Raw genomic sequence first — 14,402 nt, 5'->3', positions numbered from 1 at the left:
TTTGTTTGTTTCTTTGTTTTTATTGGAGTATAGTTGATTTACAATGTTGTGGTCCTTTCTGCTGTATAGAAAAGTGACTCAGTTATACATATATTCTTTTCTGTTAAGGTTTATCCTAGGATATTGAATATCATTACCTATACCATTGGAGAGTCCCTTGGACTGCAAGGAGATCAAACCAGTCAATCCTAAAGGAAATCAGTCTTGAATATTCATTGGAAGTACTGATGCCAAAGCTGAAGCTCCAACACTTTGGCCACCTGATGTGAAGAACTGACTCCTTGGAAAAGACCCTGATTCTGGGAAAGATTGAAGGCAGGAGAAGGGGACTACAGAGGATGAGATGGTTGGATGGCATCACTGACTCAATAGACATGAGTTTGAGCAAGCTCCGGGAGTTGGGAATGGACAGGGGGGAATGGACAGGGAGGCCTGGCGTGCTGCAGTCCATGGGGTTGCAGAGAACCAGACATGACTGAGCAACTGAACTGATACTGTAGGACCTTGTTGTTATCCATTCTAAATGTATATAATAGCTTGCAATTGCTAACCTCAAGCTCCCAGTCCATCCCTTCCTCGTCCCCTCCCTCTGGCAACCACAAGTTTGTTCTTTATGTCTGTGAGTCTGTTTCTGATTCATGTGTGCGTGCTCAATTGCTTCAGTTGTTTTGGGCTCTTTGTGACCCTAAGGACTGTAACTCACCAGGCTCCTCTGTCCATGGGATTCTCCAGGTAAGAAAAGGGAGTGCGTTGCCATGCCCTCCTTCAAGGGATCTTCCCGACCCAGGGATCAAACCCTTGTCCCTTACATCTCCTGCATTGGCAGATGGGTTCCTTACCACTGTCGCCACCTGTGAAGCCCATTTCTGTTTCATAGATAGGTTCTTTTGTGTCATACACATTAAATTTATTTTTAAATGTTGCAATAAAATACTGTTTATCTTGATTATTGGGCTTTTAACAGTTTGTACCTGCAGAGTGAGTACTTCATTCATCTCACACTCATCCTAGACTTTATCCTAAATGTAGAGGGAGTAGGGGTCATCTCTTAAGGTCTTCTGTAGGATGATGTGTATAGCTCAAGCTGTACCTGCTCTTATTCAACAGCTGCCTCTGTGCCTTGAAAGAAAAGGAAAAGGAGATCAGAAGAAGCCTAATTGGTCAGAAACCATTTCCCTTAAAGGCTAGAAAGAAATGGATAAAGATTTCCCAGGGAAGGATCAAGACTCTCAGGGTTCAGTCTATTTCCTCTTTGTGTCCCCAGAAGGAACAGAGATTACTTTGACTCAGACTAATCATTCTTTCCCCTTTTAGTTCTTACATCTGGACTGTTCGTTTAGTTCCTCCTCATTTGCTATGGACAGAGGGTCTTTAGAATAAGAGGACAAAGGAAGAGAAGGAAGGGAAATAGAGACTCCTAATTCTGGGGATTTGATTAAGTTCTGTTCCTCTATATCAGTTTCCTCATCTGTAAAGTGAAGAGATCAAACTAGATAATCTTTAAGCTTCTTTCCAGGTCTATTCAGAGAAGGCAATGGCAACCCACTCCAGTACTCTTGCCTGGAAAATCCCGTGAACAGAGGAGCCTAGTGGGCTGCAGTCCTTGGGGTCGCAAAGAGTTGGACATGACTGAGAGACTTCACTTTCACTTTTCACTTTCATGCATTGGAGAGGAAAATGGCAACCCACTCCAGTGTTCTTGCCTGGAGAATCCCAGGGATAGGAGAGCCTGGTGGGCTGCCGTCTATGGGGTCACACCGAGTCAGACACGACTGAAGCGACTTAGTGGTGGCAGCAGCAGCCGCCAGGTCTATTATTCCACAATTCTATTTCTTAGGGAGTCTAGAATCTTTTTGGAGTTGTCAGAGATAGGGAGTAGTAAGAAAAAAAGGGGTAATAGACAAGTAAGAGCCAGGTTATGGGGTCACTAAATCTGAGCTATGACAGTTTAATCCTGTGAGAGCCAGACACTCATACACTGAGCTAAAGCAGACACAGGCAATACATAAGCTTTAGAGGGCCTGGTTTGTTCTTATCTTTTCAGTTGAGAGACTTCAAACTATTCAATTATTTATTTGTACGTAATTCAAGGTCAGATCAACCTATGCTATTTGGTAACTCTGTCATTGATAAACATCAAGTTCTAACAGACTGGTGACATTTATGGAGGACAGGGAGTGACAATCATTTGTAAAGAACACTTGGCAACCTTGTAAGTAGAGGCTTCCCTCTCTGGGGTAGCCCTTTTGCAGCTGAGTTCCATTACTCATTTCTCTGTGAGTAATGAATCCCATGGTCCTTGTCTTTATGAAAGTGTGGGTGTCACCAGGGAAGCAGAGCTCCCAGTGTCAGAACAGATGACGAGAAGGAATAGCTGACCCCTATCGTGTGACAGGTTGGGTCCTGGTAGCAGAATCATTTCCTGGGAAAATGTAGCTGAAATGGGGTTTTGCTTTTTGTTTTTTTGAACCGCTTTAGGCCTATGTTTCTATGTTCTGATTTCTGATTCCTTTTTCTCTCTCTCTCCCTCGGCTTAATTGTCCTTTCTTTCCTTCTTAGTACTTTTCCTTCCCTTCCTCCCCTAACCTCCTTCTTTCTATTTAAAAACAAAATCTTGCAGATAAATGCATTCCCATTAAAGTAGGTAACTGAGACTGTAAAATGGAATCTATCCTCGGAGTATTTTCATTTTCCAAGGATCAAATCCCAATTCAAATGAATTGTGACATTTTAGACATTTGTAGTTTAGAAAGGAGTCAGGGGCATAGTTTTTTTAAAATGGGTACCAGCAACCCCAATCAAACCCAGGTGGCTGTGGATTCTTCCCTTGTGAAATGTTTTAGAAAAACGGGGTGTTTCTGTACTGCTCTTCTTGTTTACTTTTATCCTTGTTGTCTCCTGTTTTCCGATTAGCACCTCACTATTGATGTGATGGTAGAGGATATTTAGGAAGCAGTTTTCAAATTCTTCTTCCCTCCTCCCTTCAACCTGTACCAAGTCTGTGCTCAAGGCACACACATGAAAACATCCACTGACTTCTTAATAATCTATCAATAATCAATCGACCCGATTACTAAGGCTCGTGTATTTTTGGTACTGGGTCTTTGCTCTAATTTCACGCACAGGACAGAATAGGGTGTACTCACAGGAGGGCGGGTCACACTGATTTGACTGGAACAGGTCTGTATACCAAAATAATGGGTGATCATCCTTGAGAGGCAGGTTGGGATCAGATCAAATAGAATTTTGACCAAGTGGACTCAGAAGATTAGATTACCTTGTAGAGACGATGAGAAATAGTTCAATGTTACTGAAATAGTGTCACTGCAAGTGTGTTTTTAGAAAAGTAGCATATTGAAGGAATTGGAGGGGCAAGGACTAGTGATTAGGAGGTAATACAGTAGATACAAGTATAAGGGAAGGAGGTTGTTAGAGGTGGGAGAGAAAAAAAGAGGGGAAAAATGGAGATGGTCATTCTAGAGCAAGAGGAAAGAATTATTACCTGAAATAACCACTCCTTCTGGGATTCTTATTGTGAATTTTCCAGCACTGACCTCAAGTAAAGGACTTTCTACAATAGTCAAACCATGTTATGTTGTTGGCAAACCTTATGAGAAACTAGGACATATATAGTTCATTTGTCCTGTAGAGAATGAAAAGAAACAGAGGCTATTTTCCAGGCTCAAGAAATTTCTAGCTTTAATAAAAAGGAGAAAAACTGTACCAACCAACTTCAAAAATTAAAAAAAAAATAATGTATAAAATCAAGCACAATGTTATCTATTCTGTAGGGTCTCAAAAACAACAGCAAAAATTACTCTGGGTTGAAGTAGAAATAAACAAGGAAGATTTCATAAGAGAAGAAGCAATGATACTGCCCAAGGGCACTGGGATTCTGACAGCCAAGTGGACACTGAATTCAGTTCTCCGAGCATCACTGGTTCCACTTTGTCTCCTCCTTCTATCTCAGACAATTCTGCCTTCTCCTTCTTGCACCCTCTTCCGTTGTTAGACCCAGTAAGAGAAACTCCCAGGAAATGAATACACTTTCACTTCTTGCCTTGCAACAAGCTGGAATCTTTCTCCACACGATCAACTTGCCAAATGAACTGGTAAAGACAGAAATTCCATGACTGATAATCAGTGGGAAAAGAAATGAGAGATGGGAAAATATCTTGGTGGTTTTTTCACGTAGCTGCCATGCACCAGGTACTGTGTGAGGCTGGAGGATTCACAGCAATAGTGAGGAATGTGTTAGGTGAGATTATTGGGACCCCTTGCAGAGATTACAGACTTTACCAGTGAGATTATAGATGAGGTGAAAAGAAAGAGAAATGACTACTTGGTTCTGGGTACTTTAAACATATTATCTTATATAATTCTCATATTTTCTTTTTTTCACAAGAGAAAACTGAAGTTAATTACATGAGGTGGAATAAATTGCTTATTAGTGGATTAACAGGGGTTTGAAGTTGGATCTTCAGACTACACAGCTGATTGTTTTTCTCCTATCTCATTCTTTCATTAATAGATGTAGATGTCTTAGCTTACGTGTAGGAATCAACCCTGGGAATGTCATAAAGAAAAGAGAGCTACTCGTTTAATATTTTCTTCATTTTTATCTTTTAGTTTTTACTGCAGAAGAGTTTGCCCTAGATCTGAGATGGAGATCTTCTTTCTGCTGCTACTTGGCCTGGGGGTGATTTTTGCAGGAGTTTCAGAAAGTATAATGGAGATAATTAAAGAAGAATTTTTAGAGAAAGAGATGAAATATGACATGGCAAAAAGTTACCAGGAAAAACATACCATTGAGGTATTAATAAATTTGACTGTGTCATATAAAAATACCAGCCTCAGCATGTCCAAAGATGTGTCTTCCTCATTATTGACCTTTAGAAGATTACATTATAGCTTGCCCCCCAAATGCAATCCAGGTAATAACAAACATTACTGCAATGACATGACAGTCTGGAGAAAAGTTTCAGAAGCTAACGGGTCATTCAAGTTGAGCAATAACTTCATCCATGGCTCCGTGGAAGTGGTCGATGGGGTCCCCAAAGCCCCCAGCTGCAAGTGTGGACAGACTTCAGGCATAAGCTGCTCTGAGACTCCAGAACTGAGGACCACTACATGCCAGTTCAGTGTGGGCAAACAATCCCCCAGTTGCCAACACCATGGTGTTACTTCATTAAAGAAAATTTTGGTGGTGCTGACAAGTCATTCTCTGATGAGTTGGTTAGTTAGTGTCTCTAACTTGTAAATCCCACAGAACTTTTCATTATTGGTTATTGCTTTCTATTATCCACATCTATCCTTTTAGCACTATAGGAAACTCTTAATTATTTATACCAACTGGAGAAATGAAACAAATCCACAATTGTAGATAATTCAATTGAAATGTATAACTGATGCTGGAGTGTAGATGCATTCTCTCTTTCTCTCTCCCACATACACATATGCATGTACAAACTTTCTCTGAACCAAATTGAATTCCATCCTAGCTTAGCTATAAAGCCAAGAAGTAGAGTTTACCCAACTTGACAAAATTAAGGAGAGAAGGCTCCAAACCAGTACAGAGTATTGAAAGTTAACTGTACTGCCACTGAGATGATTCAGAGAAATAGTGAATGACAGGGAGATGTTATTATCATTGCTTCTCTTCAAAGAAAATGTACGTTTATGCATGCACACGAGTGTGAGTGCCACCAGGTAGCCATGGGATCTGCCTGTGCTCTAGAAGATGCCAAAAGAAAAGATCCTTTGGTTTAGCTGTTGCCTTCAGTCAACAGCTCCAGCCCTATCCAATCTCCATTCCTCCATCTTTTCCCCTTTCTATTTCACAAGTTGCTACAGAGAGAAAAGATAAAGCTCCTATTGTAGTTTTTACTCAAGCATAGTCTTGATTTCCAGGGGCCCTGGGAGAGGAATGGCAAGCTATGGAGGGATAAAGGAGGTAGAAAGAAGGGAAATAGCAAGTCTATGCCAAGTCTATTTGTAAATCTTTATGGTTCAACACTCTACATAAAATTGGACAGTTATCTTGTTCACAAATGTGTGTGTATGTGTTCTCGATTCCTCATCATATATCCTCCCTCTATGGTGAGGCCCTTTTTTAATGTCCTAATTTTATTTTAAGGCAAGAAATAGTGACTTTATTCAGAAAGCTGGCAGACTGGGAAGACGGCAGACTGGTATACCCAAAAAACCATTTTCAATGTCTTAATTTTAAGTAAATGCATGTAAATAAAATGTTGTGCATCACTCTATCTATACATTTTCCTAATGTTTTTCATATCTGGTGCAGAATTCTCATTATACTGAAACTGCAAAACTCTGACAATCAACCAATATGCAAAATTAGGGCAGATGTTTTTATATCTTTTAGCTGAATTTTCCTTGTCAGTATGATAGCTGCTTAAATAAACAATCACTATGGTCTTGGCCAAATATTGATAGTTATGTTATCAGCGATTATTTTTCACTTGGCAGCTGGAGAAGAAACTTATAGAAGTGCCTGGAGTTTGAGATCCTCTTCTCTGTGGGAGGAGACTGCAAGGCCCTGGAAGGGAGCCATATCACTGGGTTCCATTCTAGGGCTAGTTCCATGTAGCCAGGCTGGTGCCACCACCCGCTCACCAAACATGAGATGGGCTCTGTCCATAGTGGAGCAGTCTAGTAGGTCTCCTCTTGGCTCAAACTTGGTTCAAATTTGAGTAATTCTTTCCTACTATAGAGTTCAGCTCTGGGTGGTGGGCATACTAGCCCCAGAGACAATGACTATACTAGCTCTAAGAGAGTTTTTTGGTAATATGTACGAAAAAGTAAGGTGTCTCTTGTGGCTCAGTGGTAAAAAATCTGCCTGCCAATGCAGGAGACATCAGTTCGATCCCTGGGTTGGGACGGTCCCCTGGAGAAGGAAATGGCAAACTGCTTCAGTATTCTTGCCTGGGAAATCCCATGGACAGAGGAGCCTGGTAGGCTACAGTTCATGAGGTTGCAAAGAGTCGGACATGACAGCGACTAAACAACAACAAGAGAAAGTAAATTCAGTCTAGTTCAGAATCTAGTACAGATTTCTTCCTTTACCAGGAAATAAGAACAATGACCCAGCAGAACAGATACCTCTTTCCAGGTCAGGAACATTTTCTAAAGGGTCTTAATTAAGACCAAACCTTTCCAGTTCTCAGAAGAAATCAGAAGCTCTTGCTTCCAAGTCTTTGGTGCTTTGATCTCCCAGAATCTACCTAATCATCAAACTATGAAGTCTGAAAGATGTCAAATGTGAAGATGCCGTAGACCATTAGACCTTCTGAGTGCTAGCACTCCTCACCCTCAAAGTCAGTGACCCTTCAACACAATAGCATCTGAAGATCCCTAATGGTGACAACAGGCAGGGGATTTCAGATTCTACAACACTGAGTTTTCATCACGTTCCTTTCCTGCTTCCAAACCACAGGGACCCCTGCTCCACTCCTACCCCCTGCCCCCCGCCCTGTCTGTGGAAAAAATCATCTTTCACAAAGCCTGTCCCTGGTACCAAAAAGGTTGAGACTGCTGATGTAGATGATGATTTGTTCAAGGAATAGCCACAGAGAAAGGGGAGCAAAAGCCCATGCACCCAAACAATTGTGTGAGGCAGAGTTATTTTGCCAACCTGGATTGTTGAACTTGGGTCTGATATATGAGAGAGAAATAAATATATCTTTTAAAATCCACTGTACTTTGAGATTCCATTCCATCCTCTTAGCTTTACCCTAACACATTTTAAAACTTAAGGAACTGATATTAAATACAAATCCCTGGGCCTCAATCCAGAACAATTGAGTTCTGAATATTAGAGATAAGACTGGAGTTGGCTCTGATGACTTTAAGTGTGGGACCTCGTGGGAGAGTTTGAGTAGGCCATGGGCTTGTCTTGCATAAGGTCAGAGAGCAGGGCCAGGTAAGCTGGCAGAGCCCTGGGCGTGTGAGAGCTGCAGGCTATGCTGCTGGCATGTGCTGTCCTTGTCTCCCCGGCTCAGGCTGTCCCAAGAATCCCGTGTTCTTTGTGATAGGACTGTGGGCTGAGCTCTTTGTCCTGTCACATTCAGTGCCCCTTCTGAGAGCTCTGCTGGGCCCGGGAGGCAGAGTCTGTTAGTGGAGGAGCAAAGATGGGCTCTCAAAAGGCACCTCCACAAAGAGTGATGACTCTTTCTTCTACCTTTCATCTTCTGTCCCGTCCTCATCTAACTTTCATGTTTTCTTCTGTTGATCAGATTGTGTCCTCGACTTTACATCTCCCTTTTATATTCTGTGTGTCTTCTGCTTATTTGGCTTCCAGGCTTTGCACCACTTAACTCTATGTTTTCTTCTTTGTGTGTCTTTATTCAAAGTCACTGTTCAGATAGAGAGTGACGAGTTGGACAGATTTCTAGAACCAGGCCGGCTACCCATAAGCCTTTTACTCAAAGGCCAATACTCAATCTGGCCTGGCTTCAACCCCAGTGGAGCAACCTGCTCATCCAAGGCTCATGGAACACAGAGCCCTGAGTTTCCCAGGTGGAAAAGGACAAGAACAGCACGAATTGCTGATCTCACTCTGGGAACACATCCAGCCCTTTTAGAGGAGTGCCTCTGAATCACTCCTGTGTCTGCTTCGGAAATTCTCTCTTGTCTTCCTTTAGAAAATTCTGATATTTCTCAGCTGTCTTTATAAAAATCATATTCATTGTTAACATTTTTATGAGCTGCTTCCTTTGGGGCCTATTTACCAGGCACTATGATAATAGCTAACTCATTTGAAAAGACCCTGATGCTGGGAAAGATTGAGGGCAGGAGGAGAAGGGGACAACAGAGGATGAGATGGTTGGATGGCATCACCAACTCAATGGACATGAGTTTGGGTAAACTCCGGGAGTTGGTGATGGACAGGGAGGCCTGGCGTGCTGCAGTCCACGAGGTCGCAAAGAGTTGGACATGACTGAGTGACTGAACTGAACTGAACTGATGATAATAGCTGGGCTTCCCAGGTGGCTCAGTGGTGAAGAATCTATCTGTCAATGCAGGAGACACGGGAGATGCAGTTTCAATCCCTGGGTGAGAAAGATCTCCTGGAGGAGGAAAGAGCAACCCACTCCAGTATTCTTGCCTGGGAAATCCCATGGACAGAGAAGTCTGGCAGGCTACAGTCCATGGGGTTTGCAGAGTCAGACACAATTGAGCACACACACATGATAATGGCTATGAACATCACTTAATGTGTGGCAAAGTATATTGATGTAAATTTAATCACAATTCAAAATTACATTCATCATATTTTTTATATTTTCTAGTTTTAGTCCTCATGTCAGGCAGTCACCTGTAAATTAATTATAAAAGTGAAGGTATGTTCATGTAGGCGTAGCGTGGCTGAGTAGACCTTTGGACCCAGTGGGGAGAAATGTGATGATATTATGTGAGATGGCCTGTTATGGAAGCACAGTAATAACAGAACGGTTAACGAGTGAAATGTATTTACAGGCAAGCAATTGAGAAACATTCATACGTAAGGCATTATACCAGCTACCATGGGAAAAAGGCACAAGGAAAGAAATGTGTAGCCTGTACTGGATACAGGCTCATAAGATTGTACCTTAAGAGAGGAACATGTCTCTGTTGCTTGAAGTGATCAATGCAGGCACTTGTAAAAGAAGACTTAAAATCATGAACTTGTTGGACAATCCATTAAAATAGCTAAAAAGTGAATAAAGAGAAAATAGTACTAGGAGTGGGAAGAAACATATAAAAAGAGTGGATGGAAATATAGTTGTCGATAGATGAATGCTAGAATAAATAACTTGAATGATTTTTTTCCTCATAAGATTGCAGAAGGCTGAATGGCTCTCAAAGATATCCAGGTCCTAATCTATAAAACTGGGGAACGGGGCTTCCCTGGTGGCTCAGTGGTAAAGAATCCACCTGCCAATGCAGAAGACAAGGGTTTGATCCCTGATCTAGGATGATCCCACATGCCAGGGAACAATGAAGCCTCTGGGCCACAACTATTAAGCCTGTGCTGTACAGCCTGAGAACCACAACTACTGAGCCCTCGCGCGGTAACCTCTGAAGCCTGTGTGCCCTAGAGACTGTGCTCAGCAGCAAGGGAAGCCTGAGCACTGCAGCTAGAGAGTAGTCCCCACTAGACACCCACACAGCAACGAAGACCTAGTACAACCAATAAATAAATAAATAAAATTTATTAAAAAATAAACAATAGAAATTGTCTCTGAAGTGTTGGGCACTAACCCCATCCATGAGGGCTCCATCTTCATGTCCCAATCACTTGCCAAAGGCCCCATCTCCTAATGCCACCATATTAGGAATTAGGATTTCAGCATATGAATGGGGGGGTTACATAAAGATTTAAGTTATTTAGATGTCTTTTTTCTGTATCCCGTTCAGTGAGGTGTTGTCATATGGTCAGATTTATGCTACAAAAATTCATGTGCAGGTTTTTATGTGAACATAACTTTTCAGGTCAGCTGGGTAAATACCCAGAAGCATGAATGCTAGGTTGTATGGTGGGTCTCTCTTTAGCTTTGGAAGAAACTGTCAAACCATCTTCCATACTAGTACATTGTTTTGCATTCCTACTAGAAATGTCCCAATTGCTCCACATCTTCACTTGTATCCCTTGAACTTTGACATCTCTTCTCATTATTCAGAACAGCGTTCAGTAGTGAGAAAATGAAGTAGTGAATGAATACCCTGGATGTAATACACGCTGTTTTAATCTTTTTTTTTTTTTTCAGTTTGCTTCCATAATCAAACAGTAATATTCACTGAAGGGCCAGGAGCTGGCGAAGCCTCTTTTTCTTTCTTCCCAAGGAAAAAGGATTAGGTAATCACCCCTTTGAGAGTAAAGAATTTCCATTCCCTACTTTACTTTTTAACATATCTATTAGACTTTTGAATTATGTGCCATGTTGACACCCAATTGACATCTACTCATAATTTTTATGACTTTCATAGTCGTTCCAAATATATAATTGTCTGAGACATGCTAATTCCTTTTATGATATATTTATATTTAAAGCTTATTTTTATTGAGTTTAAATTATAAAACAATGCATGTTCGTTGTAAAAATTTCAAAGCAGAAGAAAGTAAATGTCCGGTTTCACTCTCACATCTGCCCTGGTGTCTAATTTTAAAGTAGTCATTCTGATTACTGCTCATGTCATTGAGCTTTTAAACATTTTGAAAATTCCTCCTGGAGATAATCAGGTCAATATGTTTATTGTATATAATTGTAGGCCTTTTCTTCCACATATACATAGATTGGTGCACTCCCAGGTAGATTTTTTAAAAGCATAAATTGGATCATATACATTTTTAATTCTGAGACTTGTTTTTCCCATAAAAATATGTCCTGGTGCTCTTTCTACATCAATGGAAAGATCTATTCATTCACTGTGTTAAACTTATCATTTAAAAAATAATTTTAAGTCATAGGACGCTGAATAATTGTACACATTCCCAGGTCCCTTTCATGCCAGCTTCCCCCAGTGGTAGCATGCTATGTAACCACAGTGCAATATCAATAACAATACTGTTAACTAGACTATAGGCCTCATTCAGATGTCATCAGTTTTTACATGTAATCAGTGTGAGTTTTAAGCCAGCTTTTTCACTCTCCTCCTTCACTCTTATCAAGAGGCTCTTTAGTTTCTCTTCCCTTTCTGCCACTAGAGTGGTATCAGCTGCATATCTGAGGTTGTTAACATTTCTGCAGTCTTGATTCCAGCTTGTAACTCACCCAGCCCGGCATTTCGCATGATGTATTCTGCAAAAAAGTTAAATAAAAGGGTGATAATATACAGCCTTGTCATACTCCTTTTCCAATTTTGAGCCAGTCAGTTGTTCCATATAAAGTTCCATGTAAGGGTCTAAACTAAGATCATGGCATCTGGTTCCATCACTCCATGGCAAACAGAAGGGGGAAAAGTGGAAGCAGTGACAGATTTTCTCTTCCTGGCCTCCAAAATCACTGCAGATGGTGACTGCAACCACAAAATTAGAAGATGCTTGTTTCTTGGAAGAAAGGCTATGACAAACCTAGACAGTGTATTAAAAAGCAAAAACATCACTTTGCTGACAATCATCCATATAGTCAAAGCTAGGATTTTTCCAGTAGTCATGTACAGATGTGAAAGTTGGACCATAAAGAAGGCTCAGTCCCAAAGAACTGATGCTTTCAAACTGTGGTGCTGAAGAAGACTCTTGAGAGTTCCTTGGACTTCAAGGATATCAAACCAGTCAATCCTAAAGGAAATCAACCCTAAATACTCATTGGAAGGACTGATGCTGAAGTTGAAGCTCCAATACTTTGGCCACCTGATACAAAGAGCTGACTCACTGGAAAAGCCCCTGGTGCTGAGAAAGACTGAAGGCAAGAGGAGAAGAGGGTGGCAGAAGGTGAGATGGATGGATGGCTTCACTCATTCAATGGGACATGAACTTGGCAAACTCTGGGAGATGGTGAAGGACAGGGGAAACCTGGCGTGCTGTTATTCATGGGGTCACAAAGAGTCAGACATGTCTGAGCAGCTGAATGACAGAAGTGTGAGGGTGGGTGTAGTTATATGCAACTTTATCTTGTGTATAGATTCATGTAATCACTATGATAGTCAAAATACAGAACTGTTCCTTTACCACCAAGGAGCTCTTCCACCCTTGGTAACTACTGATTTGTTCTCCATATCTATGATTCTTTAATTTTGAAGTAAAGGAATGCATATAGTGTGTAGCCTTTCTGTTTATGTTTTTAAATTAAATCTTTTATTTGGGGATTATTATAGATTTACATGCAGATGTAATAAATAATCAAGAGTAATCTATGTACTGTTTACCTACTTCTCCAATGATAATATTATGTAAAACTGTAGTACTATGTCAAAATTGGAATATTGACATTAACACAGTCAAGGTACAGAACATTTCTGTCACTGCAAATATCCCTCATGATCTCCTTTTATAAGTACATTACACCTCCCCTCACCCTGGCAGCACACACGCACACATTCACATGCCTTTTTTCCAGCTTTGTTGGGATATAATTGACATAAAATGTTGTGTAACTTTAAGGTACGTTTAAGGTCCCTGAATATCTTTTCATGGCTTTTTAACCCATTTCTTTTTAGTACAGAATAATATTCCATTTTCTGGATGTAACTACAGTTTATTTATCCATTCATCTATTGAAGAACATCTTGATTTCTTCCAAGCTTTGGCAATTGTGAATGAAGCTGCTATAAATATCTGTGTGCATGTTTTTATGTAGATATCCATTTTCATCTCCTTTGGGCAAATACCAACGGGTACAACTGCTGGATCATATAATGAGTATGTTTAGTTTTGTAGGAAATGTGAAATGTCTTCTAAAACAATTGCCATTTTCCATTCCTACTGGCTACTCCTTTTCTTCTAAGGGATTCTTGCCCACAGTAATAGATATAATGGTTATCTGAATTAAATTCGCCCCTTCCCATCCATTTTAACTCACTGATTCCTAAAATGTTGATGTTCAATCCTGCCACCTGTACGTCTTCTTTGGAAAAATGTCTATTTAGGTCCTCTGCCCTTTTCTAAATTGGGTTGTTTGTTTTTTCTATTGAGTTATATAAGTTCCTTATATATTTTGGATTTTAATCCCTTATCAGAAATATCATTTACAAATATCTTCCCCATTTAATAGATTGTCTTTTCATTTTGTTGACAGTTTCCTTCACAGTTCAAAAACTTTAAAGTTTGGCCCCATTTGTTAACTTTTGCAATATTTTTTGGATCAGTCTCTTCAGACAAGAGAAACAATAGTAATGACAAACCTAGACAGTGTCTTGCAGAGACATCACTTTGTCAACAAAGGTCCATATAGTCAAAGCTCTGGTTTTTCTAGAAGTTATGTACAGATGTGAGAGTTGGACCATAAAGAAGGCTGAGTGCCAAAGAACTGATGCTTTTTTCCCCCCATAGAAAGCAGAAAAATAATTTATTCCAAAAAATGGCAGAAATATGAAATTTATCCTGAAATTCATTCATACTTTGGTATAATAAACTATGATATAAGTTTGTGGGACAGATTTTCCCTCAAACATGTTCTCCTACTGACTGCCCCACTGGAGACTTATTATCATGTAACAGTTTTTAAACATTTTGCTGATTCTCATGTTGTGAGCAGGCAGGAGCCATCTTCAAATCCACAGAATTCCAAGGAGAGAGTAATGTTATTTCTCAGGAGAACAGCACTTTTGATCTCAGAAAAGTATACATAAATATTTTACAGAGGCAGCATAGTTGAAACAGGCACATCATTCATCAAAGCATAAAAAGGGCAATAGGAAAAAAGTACTGCATTGTAGAATATGATATTCAAAGGTGGGTGAAA

At 40.3% G+C, this 14,402-nt stretch overlaps 1 protein-coding gene across 1 annotated transcript; it reads left to right on the top strand.

Moving 5' to 3' along the window:
- Positions 1–4,633: 4,633 nt before the first annotated feature.
- Positions 4,634–5,337, top strand: RNASE11 (ribonuclease A family member 11 (inactive)). Its single transcript, XM_025295996.2, has one exon. The coding sequence runs from the start codon at positions 4,664–4,666 to the stop codon at positions 5,258–5,260; it is 597 nt and encodes a 198-aa protein (XP_025151781.1). The 5' UTR covers positions 4,634–4,663; the 3' UTR covers positions 5,261–5,337.
- The last annotated feature ends 9,065 nt before the right edge of the window (positions 5,338–14,402 follow it).

Source organism: Bubalus bubalis, chromosome 11, assembly GCF_019923935.1.
Source record: "Bubalus bubalis isolate 160015118507 breed Murrah chromosome 11, NDDB_SH_1, whole genome shotgun sequence".
NCBI lineage: Eukaryota > Metazoa > Chordata > Mammalia > Artiodactyla > Bovidae > Bubalus > Bubalus bubalis.
The sequence above is the reverse complement of the archived record's forward strand: the minus strand, read 5'-3'. Positions and strand labels throughout refer to the sequence as shown.